This window comes from Ictalurus furcatus, chromosome 5 (genome assembly GCF_023375685.1).
Source record: "Ictalurus furcatus strain D&B chromosome 5, Billie_1.0, whole genome shotgun sequence".
NCBI lineage: Eukaryota > Metazoa > Chordata > Actinopteri > Siluriformes > Ictaluridae > Ictalurus > Ictalurus furcatus.
In genome coordinates, this window is record NC_071259.1 from 5433469 (window position 1) to 5450348 (window position 16880).

Consider the following 16880-nt stretch of genomic DNA (forward strand, 5'->3'; position numbering starts at 1 on the left):
AGAAATGTCAAAGGAAGCATTCAGCACATTTTCACTTCAGATGTTCAACAACAAATGGACATGTGACTGTTTAAAGCCCTGTGGATTCAGTTTGTTGTCCTCCCATTTCAAATTGAAATCTTCCCAATATGTTCGCTCAAAAGTTCCCAGTGTTGCTCAATATTACCTCATTAGAAAAAACAAACAAATCAGAATTATGATTATTAACTCGGGTCTGACGCCAGATCAGAATCAGACACGGAGCTGACGTCAAACCTCAGCAGACCCTGTGGAGTTTCTTGCACTTTGACAGATTTAACTCCAGGCTAATTCTGGGTTGCTCCTCAGGGCTGTGTGAGGCTTTGGTGAGATTAGCTGCCTAGGTGGTGACCTTAACCCACATTCTCTCATATGCACTCTAGTGGCTGGAGTGTCTTTTGTGTCCCTTTATAATGAGATTCTTCACTTCACTTGGGTATTATGTGCTTAATTGAATTTTAAACAACCCCTGCAATCTCTGATGTCATGTTTAAATGGCTACAGTAGCTCCTCCTGGAAGTTTGAGTCGGATTATTGTTTTTTAAAAATTGTCTTTGGGTCTGTTTTTCTCTTACATAATACTAAATTAACACTTTCGTTGCATGTCTGTAAAAAAAAATACATAATTTGCGGATCGCTTAGCTTGTGAGGTCACAAAATAGGTTGAGTAGATTTGGACCAATCGTGTTCAATATGCAAATTATTATAGAATGACATGGTAGCCAATCACTGAAAGCTACAGGACAGGTGTGCTAAGATAGCTAGCTAACATAGCTAATGTTATTGATGAATAATATGAATAATATGAAAAGTTGGATAGTAATTCTGGGGGCTGTTTTGGTATATTTGGACAACTTTGGATACTGTTACATAAATAACTGAAATTCTGCAGCAGCAGGCTCATATCAATAGATTCAGGTCCATATCTAAATTCTTAATACTCAAACATTTTCTCAATTTTGTTGAACAGGCATCTCTTTTTCTAAGAACGTTGATTCATTTCCTGCTTAAATATTAATTCATATTTACTCAACTTTGAATTTCTACAGAGTAGAGAATCAAGACTACAGAATTTCCACATAGAGAGCATAGCCACCTTGGTTCTCTTAGACTCTTTATTCTGTGAGCTCATGGTTGGCTGTCTTCTGCGATGTGGTTGGCTGTCTTCATATGTTTCAGAGAAAGCACATGACAACCTTCACCCGCGTTGGTTGGTAGTTGTTGTTTGATAGGTGGTAGAGAACTGGCCAAGATCAAATTAGAGAGAAAACATATAATTGTTTATATGGTGAAGTTTGCTGTAAGGAGATGTTTATTTAACATTTATAATGATAAGGATAGTCTTTACTGGTCACATATACTTTACGGTACAGCACAGTGAAATTCTTTTCTTCGCATATCCCAGCATGTTAGGAGGTTGGGGTCAGAGCACAGGGTCAGCTATGATACAGCGCCCCTGGAGCAGAGAGGGTTAAGGGCCTTGCTCAAGGCCCCAACAGTGGCAGCTTGGCAGTGCTAGGGCTTGAACCCCCGACCTTCTGACCAGTAACCCAGAGCCTGGCAGTGCTAGGGCTTGAACCCCCGACCTTCTGACCAGTAACCCAGAGCCTGGCAGTGCTAGGGCTTGAACCCCTGACCTTCCGATCAGTAACCCAGAGCCTGGCAGTGCTAGGGCTTGACCCCCCGACCTTCCGATCAGTAATCCAGAGCCTGGCAGTGCTAGGGCTTGAACCCCCGACCTTCCGATCAGTAATCCAGATCCCCAAACGCCAAGCCACCACTGCCCCTTATGGAAGGAGTCTCTTGATTCTGTACATTTTCCATCCAAGTCTAAAGGATAAAGGACTTTGCATTTTGTGGTTTCTCAACAACATGACTGCATTTTCATCTTATTAAGTTAAAAAGAGAAAAATAGAGAGGCTGGTGAGGGAACAGCTGCTTATGATGTAAGTGATGACGTGTTTTGTTTTTCTGATGTTCTACAACTTTACATGTAGCTATAAATGGATATAAAGTATCACATCAATCATTAATTCGTTCGAAAAAATGTCGGCAAATTGTTGGCAAATGTACGAGGTGATATAAGAGGAATGAAACACTTCAGAACACGATGTTACAGGAAAGTAGGGAACACAGTACTGCATCATTGATTATTTTTTTCTCTATTTTTTAAATCTGTTGAGATTTATTCTTTACTTTAGCATCCATTCAACACAGATAATTTACTCAATCAGGGGTCATTTTTTTTAAAGAGTTCGCTGATGTTCTCCATGTATAGTATCAAGCAATTCTAAAAAGCTTGCTAAAGCTGACATGTTGAGTTCTCAAGATATATAATTGTTTTTTTGGAATATTGATACTGAGTGTTTTGGATGGGCACGTTTGCCTCGCACCTCCGGGGTTGGATGCTCGACTCCTGCCTCCACCCTGTGTGCGTGGAGCTTGCATGTTCTCCCTATGCCTCAGAGGTTTCCTCCCCCAGTCTAAAGACCTGCGGTGTAGACCCCCTGTGCCCCCATAGGGTCCAGGCTCTCTGCAACCGCCAGAGAAGTGCTACAGAACTGGATGGATGGATGGATGTTTACATCTGATTGTGTGGTTTTTCAGGTTGACACTCGCCATCACAGGTGTGACTCTTTTGGTCGTCCTCACCACCTTCGTCGGATTTCTGCCCAATGGGAGGTAAGAATAAAATGCAATAATGCATTCGAATACAAATAATGAGTTAATCATGACCAATAATTGGAACCGTGAGACACGACGAGGTGTTTCTGTGCTTATTTATGATGAAAGTTTCATAGCCTCACGTCTTTCCGTTAACAATCGGGTGTTGTGTGTTTGTGTAGGATGAAGAATGTTCTCAGTGAAAAAGTGCATTTGATGTGTTACCGAGTTTGCGTGAGAGCGCTTACTGCAATCATCACTTACCATCACAGGTAAAACTACACATAAAGGTATTCACAGTATATTTAATGCACTTTGGTATAAATCCTTTCACGAGCATTTCTTTAACAGTTTTATCCTGTGCAGTCGCTTGTTCAGCTTGAGCCATGCCACTTCTGCATAGTCTCTAATCTGATCTAATTTGCTCAGCATGGTTCCTGACAGTGTTTTTTTTGTTTTGTTTTTTTTTAAATTAAGTTGATTCAGTGCAACTGGGATTGAATTAGGGTCCATGCAGCAGCGGATGTCTCTATTTGAAATTATGAATCAGATTCCAGCCTTCGGATTTATTGATTTTCCTTTATCCTGTCTATCCTGCCGAAGTAATTGTTCCCTAGGTATCGCCTTGCCGGCTCAGCACCCAAACAACAGTTAAACACATCACAACATGGAAATGCGTGAATATTTCTTACTCGTCATACATGCTGGATTATTTATTGGTGGAGTATCAGTCATGCATAATTGTCCCAGACGTAATCTGGATTTTGGTCAAATCAAAAGAGCTGGTAAAAAACCAAACAAACGAACAAACAAAATAAAAACTGACTATGGTGAGCAGGCTAACTCGTCGTTTACTATCTTCTCACCAAAAAAAAAAGCCTTACTCGATCAATTCTTGAATCCTTTTCTCCTTTACTCTCTCTCATACTCTCTTATGCTCCCTCAACTTTCAACTCCAGACATCCCACCCTCCCCCTCCCCCCGACTAGCTGGGGCTCCTGTCTGTCACCATCTTTCTGGATTCTTTCATGCCTAAAGTTGAGGTCTGATGTTTGACAAAGCTGGTGTGCGACGTACGAGGACACATTTCTCGCCCATTCTGGCCCTGACACAACATTAATACTACAGGATCATCAGCAGCTCACGCACATCATCTTATAAAGTGCTTTTGATTCGACTAAATTATTGACTCAATAAACCATTTCGTTAGTAAAATAAATAAACAAATAAAATCCACACACTCTAGCTTCATTTTTAATTACACGCGGGACCTATACAGGACCTCACCACCCACCATTATTGTAGAAATCTGCCTCCCAATACACTCCCCACACACGGATTCAGCTAATTGTACGCTAAGCTGTGTAAGACACGTGTCTTAAAGGAATTGAGTTCAATTTAGTTTTATACATTTAGCGCATTTAACAATGGACATTGTCCCACAGCAGCTCTACAGAAATATATAACTTCAGGATATAGATTGTAAATGTATGTATTTATCCCTAGAAACACTTTCAAGCTGCAACTTTAAGAGAAGAGGTATGTGTGTGTGCGTGTGTGAAGTTGTTTGTTCATGACAATAAAAGTTTTGCCGTTGATGCCTGTAGTAACAGATCTAGGAAGCTATACCGTAGACCTGATCAGCTGCGTCGTGAAGAGGAATAGACTTTTCAGCAGCTTGTGCTAGCACGTAAGCTATGAGAGGAATTCTCCTGAGCCGTCTCTGCCAGACACCACGTTCGTTAGAAGGCTTTTTCTACTCACGTCATATAGCGAGAGACACGTTAGAGCGTCATCGCAGTCTTCTGGATGTCCTCAGGGATTGTTTTGTCTTCCTTCTGTCTCTCCTGCTTTCTGTGTCACTCTTGCTACCTTAGTTTTAAATTGGATAGGTTTATTTGGGGAACGGCAGTGATTCCATTCTCTTTCTTTATTTGTGTGTGTGTGTGTGTGTGTGTGTGTGTTTGCATGATTCAGTGAGAATAAGCCTAAGAACGGAGGAATCTGTGTTGCCAACCACACGTCACCCATTGATGTCCTCATACTAGCCAGTGACAGCTGTTACGCAATGGTAAGAGTCTGTGTGCGTGCATGTGTGTGTGTGTGTGTGTGTGTGTGTGTGTGTAGTGCATATATGCCAGATTTCATGCAGAGTTCTTTAAATGTTGCAGTTCCAAGATGTAGTAATACAGTAGTTTCTGTGTCTTAGGTGGGACAGATCCATGGAGGCCTGATGGGAGTCATTCAGAGGTCTATGGTGAAGGCTTGTCCACACATCTGGTTTGAACGCTCTGAAGTCAAAGACCGCCATCTTGTGGCCAAAAGGTAATACTGCAGCACAACTGCTACCTCCATAGTCTCCATAGTCCAGGGCGCCACACGGGAACTGAGGCACTGAGGCTCATCTGCATTGAAACATGGTGACAGTTAGACACTGTGGCACTGACAACACTGAGGCAGTCTGTTACTGTGCCACACTAAAGTACTCTGTCACCGAGTCAGTGTGGCACTGAGTCACTGGGGCAGTGGGGAAATAATGTGGCAGTTTGAAACTGTGGAGGTTTGATGCTACAGACACTAGTCTCCACAATAGTTTATTAAACAACGATACAGGTCACTGGTCTACAAACGTGGCCTACAAAACATATATTCCCCAGTGCCTGAATTTCTCACTGTGTGAGTGTTGGAGTGTGAGTATGTACCTGAATATGCACTTCAGTGCCTCAGTGCCAGAGTACCTCACTGCCTCAATGCCAGTGACACAGTGCCTCAGTGTCACAATGATACAGTGCCTGACGTCAGTGCCACAGTAGTACAGTGCCTCATTACCTCAGTGCCAGCGTGACATAGTGCCACAGTAACACAGTGCGTCAGTGCGAGACTGCCTCAGTACCTCAGTGCCAGAGTAACATAGTGCCACAGTAACACAGTGCCTCAGTGCCAGACTGCCTCATTACCTCAGTGCCAGAGTGACATAGTGCCACAGTAACACAGTGCGTCAGTGCGAGACTGCCTCAGTACCTCAGTGCCAGTGACATAGTGCCACAGTAAAACAGTGCTTCAGTGTCAGACTGCCTAGGTACCTCAGTGCCAGAGTGCCTCAATGCCACAGTGATATAGTGCCACAGTACATCAGTACCAGAGTGCAAGAGTGCCTCAATACCTATGTTTCAGAGTGACACAGGGCGACAGTACATCAGTGCCACAGTGCCATAGTGTCAGAGTGCTTCAGTATCAGAGTACCACAGTGCCACAGTGCCAGAGTGCTTCAGTATCAGAGTGCCACAGTGCCACAGTGTCAGAGTGCTTCAGTATCAGAGTACCTCAGTGCCACAGTGTCAGAGTGCTTCAGTATCAGAGTACCACAGTGCCACAGTGCCAGAGTGCTTCAGTATCAGAATGCCACAGTGCCATAGTGCCAGAGTACCTCATTGCCACAGTGTCACAGTGCCAGAGTGCGTCAGTATCAGAGTGCCACAGTGCCAGAGTGCTTCAGTATCAGAGTACCTCAGTGCCACAGTGTCACAAAGCCAGTGTGCTTCAGTATCAGAGTGCCACAGTGTCAGAGTGCTTCAGTATCAGAGTACCTCCTTGCCACAGTGCCAGAGTGCTTCAGTATCAGAGTGCCACAGTGCCACAGTGCCATAGTGCCAGAGTACCTCATTGCCACTGTGCCATAGTGTCAGAGTACCTCAGTGCCACAGTGCCATACGTTTCAGAGTGACACAGGGCCACAGTACATCAGTGCCACAGTGCCATAGTGTCAGAGTACCTCAAGTGCCACAGTGTCAGAGTGCTTCAGTATCAGAGTACCACAGTGCCACAGTGTCAGAGTGCTTCAGTATCAGAGTGCCACAGTGCCACAGTGCCAGAGTGCTTCAGTATCAGAGTGCCACAGTGCCACAGTGCCAGAGTGCTTCAGTATCAGAGTGCCACAGTGCCACAGTGCCAGAGTGCTTCAGTATCAGAGTGCCACAGTGCCAGAGTGCTTCAGTATCAGAGTGCCACAGTGCCATAGTGTCAGAGTACCTCATTGCCACAGTGCCATAGTGTCAGAGTACCTCACTGCCACAGTGCCATAGTGTCAGAGTACCTCATTGCCACAGTGCCATAGTGTCAGAGTGCCTCAGTGCCACAGTGCCATAGTGTCAGAGTACCTCAGTGCCACAGTGCCATACGTTTCAGAGTGACACAGGGCCACAGTACATCAGTGCTACAGTTCCATAGTGTCAGAGTACCACAGTGCCACAGTGCCAGAGTGCTTCAGTATCAGAGTACCACAGTGCCACAGTGCCATAGTGCCAGAGTACCTCATTGCCACAGTGTCACAATGCCAGAGTGCGTCAGTATCAGAGTGCCACAGTGCCAGAGTGCTTCAGTATCAGAGTACCTCAGTGCCACAGTGTCACAATGCCAGAGTGCTTCAGTATCAGAGTGCCACAGTGCCACAGTGCCACAGTGCTTCAGTATCAGAGTACCTCCTTGCCACAGTGCCACAGTACTTCAGTATCAGAATGCCACAGTGCCAGAGTGCTTCAGTATCAGAGTACCACAGTGCCACAGTGCCAGAGCCACTAAAGGGTTTAGTGCTTGTACATTACATAAAACCAAAGTGTACTTAATAATTGTTTACAGCAAATTTGATTACCGCAGATTTATCAGTCATGCTAATGTGAGCCAAAAGAAAACAACTTCACCTCAGCCAGGTTCAAATCCTACACTCATTTATCTCTGAGCCAGAACCATGGCATTGCTGAGAATAGATATCCACTGTCTTCACAGCTCCTTCAAGAGACCGCCATGTTGTGCTCCTTTATACATCATACCAAAACACCATCTTCTCTCCCGTCGAAATTCTTGTCCTAAATAGACGCAACCAAAAATGTGAACACATGAAAGCAGACAGTTTTCGCTGTACATGTGGCTTTTATACCAATCGATACCATTTCATTTGCAGGTTGAGCGATCATGTTGAGGACAAAAGCAAACTCCCAATCCTCATCTTTCCCGAAGGTGAGTTTATGGATTCGCAGAATTGTCGACTTTGTTATTCGGGACGCCTTTTTTTCGTGCGCTCCGTATGAGATCTTGCTGTTCGGTGTGATTCAGCTGCGTCTGTCGAATGTTGCTCGTAGGTACCTGCATCAACAACACGTCCGTGATGATGTTTAAGAAGGGAAGCTTTGAAATCGCTTCAACAATCTACCCAGTGGCCATCAAGGTGTGCAGCTTGCAGATGCAGGAAAATCTGGCTTAATATGTGCACTGTCTCTACTTAATAATAATAATAATAATAATAATAATAATAATACTTTACAAGTAATTAACCAGCCATCTCATCCTGCTTCTAAGGATCTTTATTATATTGGTATTGCTTTGTGCAGTATGACCCTCGCTTCGGGGACGCCTTCTGGAACAGCAGCAAGTTCGGCATGGTGAATTATCTCCTCCACATGATGAGCAGCTGGGCCATCGTCTGCAGCGTGTGGTACCTCCCCCCCATGAGCCGACAGGTGTGCGACAACACACACACACACACACACACACACGTTCAGGACGTGCTAACTTGCATGACAAACCCTTTCTTTGCATCAGTGCCTTTGGTACTCAAATCAGAGCCTGGAGCCTGACATCATCCACCACAGATTGGAAGTCGATGTCCAGCTTTGCATGTGAGCATGCAAACGTGTCAACTGGTGCTAATGCGTCTTCGATTCAGCGCTCGGAAAACAAGCAAATATTATAACCACGGCAGCCAAATCTCTGGGTCATTAAGGGGCTTCACTTTGAATATCCTCATAGAGTCCTGATGGAAAAAAGCTGCAAGGGTTTCTCTTTCTTCTTTTGCTGGTGCGTTCCTAAATATTCGGACTAAACGAGCGTTGTGTTGCTTGAAGCGGAAATAGATACGCATAAATAAAGTTCTTGGCGATTTTTATGGAGTATCGGTATTTATTCTAGGTGAATGTATAAGAACGAACAAATATTACAGTAGAATTAGGTCTTATTGGAGGTGTGTAGCTAAATCTCAAACGCGGTTCCATTGGACTTATGCTGCCTTCAAGGCTTGTCCGAAAAATCGATCGTAATTACAAGGTGAACGCATATGAATTGCCACCACAGTGTTAGAATATTTCTACGAGCCCTGACTTTCCAGGTTAGGGGCGTGTCAATAATAATAATAAAGTAATGGCAACCCACAGTATGAATATGGCGTCGGTAAGATTGAACAGTAATTATGCATGTTAATTATTCAGTACCACAGAATAAACGCCTAAGAAGTTTTCTCATGCCGTCAATTTATTTCTAACCAGAACCACTTCGCACACAAGAACTTCCAAGGTGCACTTGAAGGCCGTGTTATAGTGGTGCACTATTTGGGTTCTACAGTGCCCTCCACTAATACCGGCACCCTTGGTAAATATGAGCAAAGAATGCTGTGAAAAATTGTCTTTATTGTTTAACCTTCTGATCTTTTGTTCACAAAAATGCTCTCATGGATAAAAAATGGGCCGTGGTTGGATCTTCCAGCAGGGCGATGATCCAAAACATACATCAAAATCAACACAAAAATGGTTTACTGACCACAAAATCAAGGTCCTGCCATAGCCATCCCAGTCCCCTGACTTGAAACCCATAGAAAACCTGTGGGGTGAACCGAAAAGTCACGGTCGAACAATTTCCTGTTCCTAGTCACCCAGGTGTACTAAAAAAATATCGATGGGAATATACTTCAAATATATTTTTCTCCTATGAATTCATACGGGTGCCAATAATTGTGGCACACATATATTTAACAAAGATATTTTTTTTTGGATAAATCTGTGAGAGCAGAGTATTTTCTGAAAAATTTTTTTAAACAAAAGATCAAAAGGTTAAACAATGAAGACAGTTTTTCACAACCTTCTTTGCTCATATTTACCAAGGGTGCCAATATTAGTGGAGGGCACTGTATCTTGTGTAGTGAGCAAGTGTAGTCAGTATGAAGCCTTCTGGGATTAGTAAATTGAAGGTGGCAATACTTTTATGCGACTCCTGTGTTACCAAACTGAGCTTAGTATCAAATAAAAGTATGACTGTAGATAATTAAATGAAAGATTTGGCAACCGGTTTCGAATGATTATTCTGCTTTCTTTACACGGTTCTCGTTTTCTATAGTTTCGATGATATGAACTCAATATAAAACGACTGGGTCGTTAATATTTAAATGCATTCAGGTATTGTGGTGTGCTGTTACGGGAAAACAATCAATACCAGGCTGGTGTGATGTGACCTGACGCGTCGTGGAGTTACTCTCACCACCCTGAACAACAGCATGCCTGAAGTGTTTTATTCCTCTTCCACCCCAGCAATCAGCACATTTTAACCATCTTAATTTATTAGTGAGCAACATGTCACACATTTTTATCTGTTTCTAGATAATGTTGTGGAACATCTGCAAAACAAGTTAGTTCCTGTTAGCACTTATTACATTATAGCAGCTTTGAGCACTTGTTCCCTCAACCACTTCCGTTTTAAAATTCTCTCTTAAAGATAATAAGACACAAAAAATATATACTTGTCAGCCATTGTCATGCTACTGAGAAACCGTAAAAACCCACATTCATTCGAGAATGCCACAGTGCTGTAGTTCCTTAAAAAATGAAACCGATGGCCCTAATGTGCATGGGCGTTTCTTTTAATGGGCTTTTTTAACGGGTCGTTCTTTACCAGTGTTGGGTAAGTTACTCAAAAAAAAAAAGTAATCCATTACAGATGATTAATTACTAGTTTAAAATTGTAATTGGGTTACATTACTGATTGCTGCATGTGAAAAGTCATCAGATTACTAACTTTCACGTTACTTTCAAAACAAATCAAACCTACGAAAATTCACTACAAAGTGAAACTCAGAGTTCTTTCAATAATTATAGCGCGCGTCAATGTACGACGTGATAAACTTTTCTAACTAGGCTAGTTTGGTGTCGCTAGCCAAGGGGAGGAACAGCTAAGCTGTCATTGTATGGGTTTAGCTGCTACAGTGCCATGAAGAGTACATTATCTTTCCTTATGTTCTGCTCATATCACGTTCACGTAATAAAACTTCATAGACATTTACCCACCTTGTTTTCCTGCTCAGTATCAGAGGATGTTACTCTTTCAGTTTCAACTCATTTACTGGTTTAAAAAAAAAAATCGGCGTATATCCATTTTTCCCTCACACTGACTGTGAGCGAGCGTTTAGCAGAATCGAGAGCCGTCAGCCACGAGTAGAAGACACGAGTATTTCCACGTATTTTCCTGTAAACTCTGTCTGATTGGTCTCGCCTCCGTCCACTGAAGATATCAAATTACAGGCTGTCTTCTTTTACTGACGTTCCGCTCCAAGTGGAGAATTATTCGTGGCTGAAGAAAAAAAATCTTCGGGGCAAAGCGTGATTTATTTTTAAAAATGCATTTTACTTAATATTGTTTTCTTAACAATACGTTTTGTAACGTCATTTTATTGACATCAGTCACTGGTATCAAATGACATCCATTTAAAATGTTATGCGTTGCATTACTGCGTTATCAGAAAACGTCATTAGATTGCAGTAACGCGTTACTTTGGAACACGTTACACCCAACTCTGTTCTTTACTGAGAACCATGCACAAAGGATTTTGACTTTCAGAGATTTAGTGCCAGTGTCAGTGCTGTTCTCTGCTTACAGGAACACATGTCTGAAACCGTGACAGTTCTGATGTTGTGAGGACATCATACTGGCAGTCAGTGGAAAACGTCGATGCTTTTGTTTTTTCCTCTATATAAAGTTTTATTATTATTATTATTATTATTATACACAGAGTTGGTTTCTGTTTCAATAAAACTATGATTATTATCAGGGTGGGGTTTAGGTGGACGAATAGACAAGTAATGGCATATTTCTGCAGAAGTAGTAATTCAGTGGAAAATGTAGTCATAGAGTGTGTGTGTGTGTGTGTATGTGAACTCCAGTGACCCCGACTGGTCTAGCAATAACAGGAAAAGGCTTGATTATGACAGACACTCTCCTTCCACTACAGCTCGCAGATGGAAATCCTCACTTTCTCTTTCAAACTGTCACACAAACGAGTCTGAACACTCGATACCTTATAAATGTCTTAAATGGTTTAAGCTCACCCTCTGTGTTTGTGTTAACAGGAAGACGAGGACGCCGTGCAGTTCGCAAACCGAGTTAAAGCAGCTATCGCCAGACAGGGTGGCCTGGTGGACCTGCTATGGTGAGCAAGCGTTAGCCTTAGAAACCTATGCTTCTGACAAAAAAAACACACCCAGCTATCATGGAGAATATGACAGCACTTGAATTGAAGATGAAAACAGTATTTGTTGAGCTGAGCATGACGTTTTTTTTTTTGTGGCGTGTACACACATTGACTAACAAACCATTTTGGTTCATTTGCATATGGTGACATTTTAACCCGTCTGGACAATCTTAAAATCTCATTTTCGTATTCATTTCCATTTAGTTTCAAATGCATAGCAATTTATCAGACTTGAATGAATGCGACATTATAAAGACAAACTTTTGTGGGAGACTACACATTTTGTACAAACTCTATACAGTGGTTATGAAAACTTTTACACAGCCAAAGATAAATCATGTCAGGTGTTTTTCCACCTTTAATGTGATATAGCAACCAACAAAGTAAGTAAAAAACAAATATAAAGTTTTATGGGAATCAACAAAAAAAATGAGAAAATCAGAATCAGCATCAAAAATTTGAATAAAAAAATCCGATCAAATCAAATAAAATCAGAATCAAATAAAATAAAATCACATACATACAATAGCCTGGTTGCACAAACCCCTTAACTAATACTTTGTCAAAGCACATTTTACATCACCCAGTCTTTTTTTGGTAAACGTCTCCCCAGACTTTATTTGGTAAATTTATTCCAGTCTTCCTTGCAAGATCTGTCAAATTGCGAGGTGATCTCCCGTGCACAGCCCTCTCATTCCACAGGTTTTCGATAGGCTTTAGATCGAGGGTCATTCCAAAATGTTGATCTAGTTCTTATGAAGCCGTTCCAAATTTGTGAACTTGGACTTGGGTCGTTATCCTGCTGGAAGGTGAAATTTGTCTTTGTGTTCGGCTGTCTAACAGAGACCTGCAGGTTTTGTCCCAGAATAGATGATTATTTGGAGCTATCCATGATTCTTGACTAAAGCCCCAGTCTCAGCTGAAGAGAAGCTGCCTCAGAGCATCATGCTGCCACCACCATGCTTCAACGTGTATGGTCTTCGTTTTGCACCAAACATACCTTTTAGATTTATGTGCAAAATGTTCTAACTTGGTCTCATCAGACCATAGCACATTTTGCCATGTGGTTTGGGGTGATTTAGTTGGGTTTGGATGTTTTTGTGTTTTTGTTTTTTTTGGTGAGAAAGGGTTTCTATCTATCCATTCTACCTCATAGCCCAGATGTGTAAAGAATATGAGAGATTGTTGTCACATGCAGGGAGCAACCAGTATATCATTTCTGTAGCTCCTTTAATGCTGCCGTAGATCCGTCTCTTTTTGTCGTTTTGTCAATTTTGGAGTGAGGTCCTTTTCTTAGTAATGTCACTGCGGTGCCGCGTTTTCTCCATTTGTTGTTGGTGTTGGTCCACGGTACATCTAATGTTAAGATCCCGTACATTACTTTGTAAGCGCTTTGTAGCTTCAGCAGAGAATTGAAACCAAGAAGATGTCAAGAAAATCCTACAGAAGCAGCTGATCTTTGTTTGGCGTTGTACACAATCACTCCATTGATGACATGTGCATGATAATTACTTTTGAACTTCAGTCTGAACGTGAATTCTGAGGTATAGAAAGTATAGACGTGAAACTATTTGTTTTAAGAATACATCATTAAGAAAAACCTGGCATTATGGATGTGATGTTTTGATGTAGAAACGATGGACCAGAGAAGTTAAATACAGTGAAATTTAAGTCAAAGACATGAGTGAACATTTGAAATGTAGGTTTGTTCCTGGGCTTTATTAACTTTATTTTTCCATGGTATGATTGACTTTTTTTTTGTGTGTGTGTGGGGGGTCGGGTGAATGGGGGGGGGGTCGGGTGAATGGGGGGAGGTTCCATGGTACTGTTGACATCTCTCTTTCTTGGCTTTTTTTGACTATCAACAAAAATAAGAGTGACAGCCTGTGTCAGTGCAGTAAAGAAAATGAAAGATGGTACAGTAAAAGTCCATAGTGGCTTGGGAACCTGCATAAATGACAGCTAAACACTTTACAAACATTACATATCTCTCTATGTAACTACTGCCCACATGTCTATTTGTAATAAACATGTAGACTAACAGAACTGTGGACATAATACATAGCAAGCTACGATAGTGGAAATAAATTAAGATGAATAAAGCCTGGATAATTTCAGGTACATACACGCAGCTTTATCCATATCAAAGTTTCTACTATCGCATCTGTTAAAGTAACTGTTTCTGTTAAGACTCCGTTAACTTGCCTGAGGAGGTCTGATCGGCCCTGCGAGGACGCGCGCTGATAGAGAAACGTTCCCATTGGCTGCAGCCTGTAGGTATTTTGACCAATCACGAAAGTCAACATTGCGCAACCACACGCAGAATATCCCCACTACGCTTATGCACGGAACTCGCATTTATGTGCAGACTTTCGAGTGGATAAAAGATAGAAACCCTCTTAATTTCTCAAAAAATATTTAGCCAGTTTGAACTGGAAATCCATCCCCCCTTGAAATTCACTCCCCGGACTCCGACTCCCCGTGTACCCCCCTCCTCCTATATCCAGCCCAGCTAACAGCTCGATTCAATTCAATTCAATGTTTATTTGTAGAGCGCTTTTAACAATGGACATTGTCTCAAAGCAGCTTTACAGAAATATAAAACACAGGATACAGATTTCAAGTGTGTGAATTTATCCATATTGAGCAAGCCGGTGGCAAGGAAAAACTCCCCAAGATGATATGAGGAAGAAACCTTGAGAGGAACCAGACTCAGAAGGGAACCCGTCCTCATCTGAGTAATAACGGATAGTGTGAAAGTAAAAGAAAGTTCATTATGGTTTTTATATGAAGTCTGTTTGTTGAACTAGTCCATTGTTCACTAAAGGAGGCCTGAGTGTGTGGTAATTGCAGTCCCAAGGCCATAGTAGCAACCGTAGTCCAAGCAACCACAGCGAAAATGTCCATGTGGAACTGAGGTCCAAAAACCATTTCCATGGTACTTCAAGAGGTACCATCCTCAGCAATCTCCTGCACCGCTCGTCGTCGTCCTCACTGGCATAATGTAGTCTCCAGTTGATGAGAGCTCCATCCAGAGGTAGGGCATCAGGATGGATCAGGCAGGTCCAGAGAGCAGAAATGGTCAGGATCACTGGCATCTCCGTTAAATCATGTGTAGCTCGCCAGAAGGAGAGAGGGATAATAACCGTAATAATTATAATAGATCAAACTGGCGCAATGAAATACTACAGATAATCTTATACCAAAAGTGTCCTGAATATGCGTTTTTGATTTTGGTCAAGGATTTTTAAAAAAAATGTATTTATTACCCAGCAACACTATGTTTTTTGTCTTTAGGGATGGTGGCTTAAAGCGCAGCAAAGTGAAAGACACCTTTAAAGAAGAGCAACAGAAACTGTACAGCAAGATTTTGGTGGGAGCTCACGAAGACCGCAGTCGCTCCTGAGGAATGAAGGATGACTGAGGTGAAGGGACAGGAAAGAAATTGAATCTTAAAAAAAAAAAACCAACCCAACCCATCAGGATTGCGTTGTGAGCCACGTCTTACATGTGTTCTGGGAGAAGGGATTTGATTTTCACCAGTCAGTTCCTTCACTTATTATGTTTGACTCACCAAACAAAACATGATAATTTAATAATGTGGCCACTCTGTAAAGTCTTTAAGCACACTTTCTCTAAGGTAAACGGGTTGCTATCATACGCTCAAAAACAATGGTGTAGCAGCAGGACATTGTTTTTTTTTTCTTTATTTTTTAGCTTTGTTAATCCATTTTTTATCACATTCAAGTCCTATTTATATTATTATTATACTTCGTTTGTTACGGTAAGGTTTTTTTTTTTTTTTACTTTATCTCTGCTGTGTGAATATATGGGTCCTGTAGATGTTTTACAGTAAAGAAGACATCAACTCAAATAGGCCCTAATGCAAATTAGTAAGTACGTTATAATATTGTCACTGCTGAATTCTCAATTCTGATTGGTCAAAAGGCGTTTTTCTACAAAAGCAGCTCTGATAGTAGTTCCGGCTACAAAGGAAATCACAGGTGTAAATTAATGGGCTTGTTTTAATACGTCATCGTTTCTATAGTGACGACTCGTTCACAGGGACTTGTATGATGCACCACTCTACATAAGAAACAAACAAGAAAGATTCTTCGTTGTTGTTTAACAGTTGCTACGGTGACATTTTCATTTTCTGCAAGAGGAGGTGTTTATTTAATTATTTTATTAATGGAAGGAGTCTGTAGTAACAGCAAGTATGTTTTCCACCATGGGAAAGTCTTCAGGGCTTTGAGGTTTCACGGTAACATGACAAGCTGTGTGTTTTGGCTTATTAAATACAAGAGAAAGAAAGGGGATCACAGTTTATAGCTGATGTATTCCATGTAAGAGCCCTTGGGATAGAGCCTAAAGAAACAGTGGGTTGAAGACCTTGTTTACTTGTTCGTACATGCAAAGTGCGTCTGTTCCACAGGTAGAGCATCAAAAACTGAGTCGCTTTTCAGAATTGCAAGCATACAAGTGTTCAGCATTTTCTGGTTACGCCACACCTCATAATGTCATTCGTAATGCTTTAAAGGTGCAATTATGTTTGGTGCTCACTGTAGGAATATTGCCAATGTACTGCAAGAATGTAAACATGTATGACAAGATTATGTTCAGTTCAGAAATTTCATAAAACATCTGAGCAAAAAAAATGCACATGCACATTCGTCCCAGTCCCAGTCCCCCCCCCAAAATATATATATATATCCATCATTTTGTAAGGAAAACAAACATTTTCCAACCTAATCTCTATCTATTGCATCTGTAGCATATGAGTACTTATGTAGCATATGAGGACAAGGATTTCTACACATCAGCTGTAAATTTTGAATGAAAGTTACTCGTTTTCAGAGTTGGATTATGCAGATGCTGAAGTGGATTTTCTGTGAGCCTCATACATATTACACAA

The 16880-nt window shown here is 41.6% G+C and overlaps 1 protein-coding gene across 2 annotated transcripts in view; it reads left to right on the forward strand.

Annotated features, from left to right (window-relative positions):
• Positions 1 to 16665, forward strand: part of LOC128607499 (glycerol-3-phosphate acyltransferase 4-like) — a 30680-nt gene extending 14015 nt beyond the window's left edge. For both annotated transcript variants that reach the window (XM_053624400.1, XM_053624401.1), the window contains exons 5-13: positions 2626 to 2700; positions 2865 to 2954; positions 4660 to 4753; positions 4892 to 5007; positions 7640 to 7695; positions 7818 to 7903; positions 8067 to 8195; positions 11844 to 11923; positions 15263 to 16665. In XM_053624400.1, coding sequence (XP_053480375.1) covers positions 2626 to 2700; positions 2865 to 2954; positions 4660 to 4753; positions 4892 to 5007; positions 7640 to 7695; positions 7818 to 7903; positions 8067 to 8195; positions 11844 to 11923; positions 15263 to 15371 — 835 coding nt within the window. In that variant the 3' untranslated portion in view covers positions 15372 to 16665. The remainder of the gene's footprint in view (positions 1 to 2625; positions 2701 to 2864; positions 2955 to 4659; positions 4754 to 4891; positions 5008 to 7639; positions 7696 to 7817; positions 7904 to 8066; positions 8196 to 11843; positions 11924 to 15262) is intronic.
• The last annotated feature ends 215 nt before the right edge of the window (positions 16666 to 16880 follow it).